At 39.7% G+C, this 6,627-nt stretch overlaps 2 protein-coding genes across 2 annotated transcripts in view; both read right to left on the bottom strand.

Moving 5' to 3' along the window:
• Window positions 1-4: 4 nt before the first annotated feature.
• On the bottom strand, window positions 5-3,152 carry LOC100180368 (phosphatidylinositol 3,4,5-trisphosphate-dependent Rac exchanger 1 protein; the record flags this gene model as incomplete). The annotated part of the gene is made up of 13 exons (XM_018816635.2): window positions 2,825-3,152; window positions 2,451-2,555; window positions 2,305-2,394; window positions 2,000-2,104; window positions 1,852-1,950; window positions 1,633-1,794; window positions 1,412-1,554; window positions 1,213-1,355; window positions 827-976; window positions 570-711; window positions 416-516; window positions 200-353; window positions 5-143 (listed from the first exon to the last, which is right to left on the bottom strand). Coding segments are annotated over exons 1-13 (1,638 nt in total), but the record flags the coding sequence as incomplete, so codon positions are not given.
• Window positions 3,153-3,858: 706 nt separating this feature from the next.
• Window positions 3,859-6,627, bottom strand: part of ci-arfgap-2 (zinc finger protein ArfGAP-2) — a 3,675-nt gene continuing 906 nt past the window's right edge. Inside the window, 8 exon segments of the mRNA NM_001128112.1 lie at window positions 3,859-4,350; window positions 4,504-4,521; window positions 4,523-4,569; window positions 4,626-4,687; window positions 5,220-5,353; window positions 5,441-5,522; window positions 5,577-5,662; window positions 5,830-5,963. Of these exon segments, the coding sequence (NP_001121584.1) occupies window positions 4,129-4,350; window positions 4,504-4,521; window positions 4,523-4,569; window positions 4,626-4,687; window positions 5,220-5,353; window positions 5,441-5,522; window positions 5,577-5,662; window positions 5,830-5,963 (785 nt within the window). The 3' untranslated portion in view covers window positions 3,859-4,128.

The following is a 6,627-nucleotide window of genomic DNA, read 5'->3' as shown; positions in this document are numbered from 1 at the left end:
GTAGAATCCCATTCTCACACAAACTTTGTCCAAGATTACAAGTTTCCTCGCGACTTTGGCAATCCCCTTGGTCCAACAACCAATCGATTAATTTGCGTGCCTCAATTACTTGTTTATAACTTCGGAAGTTGCGATCTTTATCCCTTTATAGAAATAATATAAATATCATATAAACAACATAGAAATCATATAATCGTACCTGACAATAGGTTGAAACATGGCATGCACCCTGCAGTAAATTCGCAACCCTTTCGCAACCAAGTCCTGACTTTCTCCGCGAGGTTTAAACGTTCCGTCGTCGTATCGAAACCGAAACAAAATCGCTTCGTTACGAAAATGGTGACGGTCTTGCACTGTGGGTTAAAGTGTCGTGAATATAATGGATGTGATTCATTGCTGCATGATTAACACAAACCGTGATGAATAATCCCGCAATCCAACAGCGCTTGACCCAACATCACCGCTTCATCGGCGCTCATTGCTTCTTTGTTGTCGACTAACCATTGGACCAACTCACTGGAACATAGATATGTCATATATTACATAGAAATAACAAACAACAAACATACTTTCCAAGCAGAGACTTTGGGTGAGTCCGCATCTTAGATTTACGATCTTTAATCAACCCCTGATGGGTTAGTTTGTAATAAATTCTACGCCCACGTCCGTGTATTACGTCTATGCTGTCACGCTGGTCCATGCTCACTTTGCCTGTGATGTCATAGATGGATGTCATAAGGGTTGTACAAAACAACCAAGAGGAGGAAATTGGCAGCAACTTATATCAAGTAGTAGTTAACTCATAACTAAACAAACTAATACAAACTTTTCCGTTTCTCCCGTTCGAGCACAAATTCATTCAGCCACGCTTCTTTTTCTTCTTTATCTTTTGCCAACAACACAAACCATTTGTTCTTTGCTGCGTTCAATACTTTCCACCCGTTGTTCACCGTGTAGCCACCGCAGTGGAAGTCGGCTGGAGGGAATATAAGTTGTTTATTTACGTAACTTTGTGGGTAATTGTTTTTATGTATGGCTGATAATTTAGACAACCCATTAGTGACCACTGGGTTGCAATTGTTGTGTGTGTTGTCGTTAAGGGTCTTGCCCAAGGACACACACGCCCACAATGGTGGCAGCGTCGAGACTTAAACCCATCACCCCTGATCTAGAGACAAGCAGCATAACAACCACACACTAACAACCACTCACAAGTTCCATCATCCAAGTTTTCAATCTCCATCAACTCCGTTGAAATCCTTCCTTTAAAAATCCACTTCCGTTGGTCCATCGAGGATTTCTTGCGTTTTAATTTCTTTGTTCGTTGCAAAGTTCCGGTCTTGCTCGTATCCAATCTATAAGAGTTAATCATTGCATATACTTTAGTGGGATAACTATACATTATACACACCTTGGAAGAGCATTTATCTTTTTAGCGTAAACCAGCAAATGATCAAATAAGAAGAATTGACGTTCTTGAATATTTCCGGCCGAAATTTTGATGAGAGACCCTTGTTTGATTAACCTCGTGCAAGTGTCCGTTAAGTTTGCTCCCTGTATGATATCACAACCACCATTATGACATTACAATCACAAATATGACATCACAACCACCATTATGACATCACCCACCTCCCAACTAGCAATAGTTGATTGAAGATCTTCAAGTTTTTCGAGTTGTTCAAGTTGTCGTTTTGTTTCGTTTACATTCGAACAAACCTCCTTCATTAAATTCAAGGCTTGTTCAACGTGTGGGTAATCCGGGTGGTCGGGAGGCGTCTTCTTGAACAACTCCTGTGATGATGGATGCGTTATATATCATACATACAATATCTCCCCCACCCCACTTACCCGCAACAACAAGGGGTATTTACAGATCCTCTGGATTGGGGTAAGCAAAAATCCTTCCATAGAAACATCATTAACATAGTTGCCTAGCAACAAACAACCCTGCAAGTTCAACAATTAGATATATTATGACGTCATAACAACCACTCACGAGAATGAATCCTTGGAATTCTGGATTTTCTGTCAATTCGTTCAACTTCTTTTGCGCCCTCTCGTGGTTGGAACAATATGGAGCGTAAACCTCGAAGCTGCTTTTCTGTGAACAATCAAAACGATTGTGACGTAACAATGACAATTGTGACGTAAATCACAAAAACGCGCTAATTTTCTGGCTCGGGGAATTCCCCAAAGCAAAACCAAACAATAGACATCATATAAACATGATTGTAAACAAACATCGCGCGACTTCATTGTTTTCTTATTACGACGTAATAATTAGTATTATAATAACGTTACATATTTAAGGAATGCGGCTCCAATCTTCTTATCATACGTCACTTCCGGGTTTAACGCTTCTTCCATTGTCGTAAGTAATTCTCGATGAAACTAAACAATATCATTGTTATACCATTATGACGTCATAATTAATAACAATAACATACTTTATACAAATCTTCAACATTCGACAACAACAATAACACCGATCCTTGTGGAATTAGTTTATCGTTTTCGTCGTCTTCGCGATTCTGTAGGCGTTCCATGAATACCTACGTCATAATAACCATTGTATACGTCATAATCAACAATTATATGAAATATGATTAGTTTCAATACAACCCCCCCCCCCTCCTTATACATGGTTGGCGTTCCCAACGTTCAAACCAAACGTTTCAATATTTAGTTTATTTTAACATCGACTGAAAATAGATTTAGTTTTTAAACCGAAAGCGTAAAAATGATGGCATTCATATAAACACAGGTTGTGTTCTATATTTATAAGTGCGGGTTTAATTGAAACTACATAAACATTACGAACCGAACACAAGAATTTGAGAGTTTCCACATAATCTTGCTCAGTTTTTAATATTTCTTTTAAAACATAAGATCGCATTCGTTTCGTTTTTTCCATTTGTTCGGCCATTTTGCTAACTTCCTGCAAATTATAATTAAGAAACAAAGATTCTCCCACTCCTCCCTCCAGGAGGATAAAAGAGAAACAACCCGGGAGTGAAAACGAACGCTGCTATGTTACGTCACATCCGGAGTGTATTATGATGTCATAATGCATCGAAGCTGCAGCGTATATCACGTGATTATGTTTATTACGTAACAAACCAACTTTATATAAATATGAGTAAATAATGTTTCTTGTTACGTCATAAACAAGATTGTAACATCCAATGTTCGCAAACAAATGAACATGAATTACTAGATAAAGTATCCTCTATGATGTCACATTGGGGATATAATGTTACGTCATAATCGAGCTTTGTCGGCGAATCAAAGACTTAATCACGTGGTTTGGGAGTTTGTGACGAAACAATGAATTTGTTGAAATCTCGAATTTTCCTTCGGGAGTTGATTGTTACGACATATGGCTATGATAATGCCCTCTGTGACGTCACATTGCTTATTCTCTCAGGAAATATCCAGACATTACGTCACGATCGTGGTACAATACCATAACTGTAACTAATGTGACGTCATAATAACAGAACAACGAATGAACAGTCAACTTTATGACATCACAATCTAACTAAACTAACATACGATTGTTACGCTAAACTATCGATGTGACGTCACACTACCGATAATTACATTACACACGCCCGCTTCCCCCCTCAATTAACGAACTTCTTCGTTCTTAAACATAATCATCCTTCTGTTACGTCATAATCCAATCTTTATTCGCTCACAAGCTCAAACTGAGATCCTTCTCGCGTTGAGGGAAGTCGCGGTAAAGGAAATCATCTGTGACGTCACAATATCCCGTACACGGCGTGCCGAAATTTCGAACCAACCACACGCGGCGCTATTTATGCGATTCAAGCCGTGTCAATGAATTGTTTATGACGTAACAATGAGTTTATTCTATTGCCTATGACATCATAATAGGATCCGCCAACAAACAATGAGCTACAAATAAATATCAAATATGACGTCACAATACACCAAGCAATCTATTGTTAAAACCTCAATGATGTCATAATGGTGATTATGCACTAAAAACAATAAATATAAAATGGGGGAATGTTCAATGATAGAGAGGGGTTGTGAGCGGGGTTTAATAGGGTTGTGCGGGGGGGGGCGGGGTCCGGGGTAAATACAGGGGTTGCTCCATCATTTCCACAGTTGGTTGCTCAAGGTTTGACCCATGGGGATTCCCCCATTACCCCACGACCCCATAGTGGGGTCAAGCCCCATTAACGAGGGTTGGCTAGATGTTAGGGGGTTAGGGGGGTACTGGGTGAATCCCCCTGCACCATGCATCTGCGGCATCGAGCTGTGGGATCGCATTCCAGTGTTGCCGATGTTCAACGTGTGCATCTGATGCTGTAACTGCTGTAAGGAATATTATATAAGTTGCACAACACTGTAAATTATATAGATTGGGCAACACTGTAGATTGAATAAGTTGGGCAACACTGTAAATTATATAAGTTGCTTTTGGGACAGGGGTGGCATATTATGTTATATAAAAGACATCAATAATACCTGTTGTTGTTGTTGTTGTTGTCCAATGTTGTTGTTGATAGTTTTGTTGATAAGTTGGCATGGTCGCTGTGGATAAAGAATCGCGATTATAATCAAACAACGCGATTATAATCAAAAAATACCTTGTTGTTGGTAACCATGGTAACCCATGGGTTGTTGGGGAATCCCCATTTGGGGTTGTTGAGGCATCCCCATTTGGGGTTGTTGGGGCATCCCCATATATTGACCCTGATAATGGGATGGGGGATTCCCCTGCGTATATAGAGATAATATAGAATCACGACTCATCGGTTGTTTCTCATCGCTCGTTGCTGATTGGCCGGTGGATTCAGAGGTTTCCTATGACATCACACATGACATCATGTCATGACATCATACATTATTATGACATCAGAAACATACCGTTGTTCCAACACTAGGGGGGGTCGTTGTAAAAAGATCAAAAGTCAAATCGGCGCTCGGCAAATTTGATTGCTGTTGTTGTTGTTGTTGTTGATTCTGTGATTGTTGTTGTTGTTGTTGTTGACTGCTTGGCTGAGGTTGGGGGGTTATTGCAGTGTCTATGATGTAATAAATAAAGAATAAATAACGGGCACGAAGTTTATAATTTAAGTTGGAAAATATGTAAAAAAAACTTAATTATGACATCATACTCACTTAATCCAAGCAGATCGTCGCAATTCAAATGTTGGTTCCCGTTTTTGATTGGTTGTTGATCTTGTGACATGTTGGTTGGTTTGTGGGGTCGAGGTGTCGGTGAAGTTTTCCAATTCGATATTGGGGCCGATATTTTGCCGACTTCTTTCTTCTTTTTGGGGACTTCCCTACTTTCCCCTGTTATCCCGTATTCCTGTTAATAAATGTTTATTGACATCACAATACATCAATGACATCACAATATGATGACATCACAATTACCACAATGACATCATAATACCTCAATGGAACGAAGCGGAATATCCGACGACGACAAATATTTCTTCCGTTCGTATTTATCTCGGATGAAATATTCCAGACTCCTGAGTAATTTTCAACATTATGACATCACAATTATTATGACATCACAAACTCACGAGTCGGTGTTGGGTCTTTTATGACCCGTCGGTAAATTTGCTTCGTAATAATCGCGACCCCAACCGTTTCCTCGACTGCAAACTTTCTGTGAAATAATAAAAACTTACGAAAAAATAAAATTTCTACCACGGTTGTTATAAAACTTGGTTAAATGCAGAATGGGCATGAAGTGTTTACATTATTTCATCCACAGTATGACATCACGATACCATGATGACATCACAATATCATGATAACATCACAATAACATACAATCATTTGCTCGTTGGTCCACGTGTCAAGGTTGACCGACTTCACCTTCGAGATATGAACCCCCAAACTACGGTGGATCCCCGAACATCGGATGCAAAGAAGAACCCCGAGGTTCCACGACACCCAGCGTGGTCCTGCAGAGGGGGGGTTATTATGGTGTGGTGGGGTGATGTGGGTAATACTGCCGCTGGTGACCAGTGAAAATTTTGGTCTTAAAATGTTCCTTGCGTCTTCCTAATGCCCGCTGTATAATTTAAAAAAAAAACTCGGGCGTTTGTGTCGAAAATTCACCTTGAAAATGCGCGAAAAAGTGCTTTGTTACCGAAATTCGCCTGACTGACGTAAGGTTAACGATTTATTACGTCACAATGGCGATATGTTACGTAACAGTAGTGACATATTACGTATGTTACAGCACGTTATAATCTTGTTTTTCGCACTGTTTTATGCTAGGGAAAACCCCAAGCCCCAACCCTTAACACAACCCTAACCTTTACTTTTAACCCCCAACCCATAAATCCACAATAAAACTAACTAATTACGTAATCTGTAACGTTGATATCAAAAGTGGTAATTCACATTCTATGACGTAATAATCTAACCTTTGTTTAATCCATGACGGCTTGTGTGGAAAATACGGTGACGCAGCACGATTTCGTTTTTTCAAAGTTAATTTTCGACACGAACGCCCGAGTTTTTTCCAAAATTATACAGCGGGTATCAGGGAGACGTAAGGAACATTTTGAGACCAATTTTCACTGTCACCAGCGGCAGTATTACCCAATCACTATTATGATC

This window comes from Ciona intestinalis, unplaced genomic scaffold (assembly GCF_000224145.3).
Source record: "Ciona intestinalis unplaced genomic scaffold, KH HT000425.1, whole genome shotgun sequence".
NCBI classification, from domain to species: domain Eukaryota; kingdom Metazoa; phylum Chordata; class Ascidiacea; order Phlebobranchia; family Cionidae; genus Ciona; species Ciona intestinalis.
The sequence above is the reverse complement of the archived record's forward strand: the minus strand, read 5'-3'. Positions and strand labels throughout refer to the sequence as shown.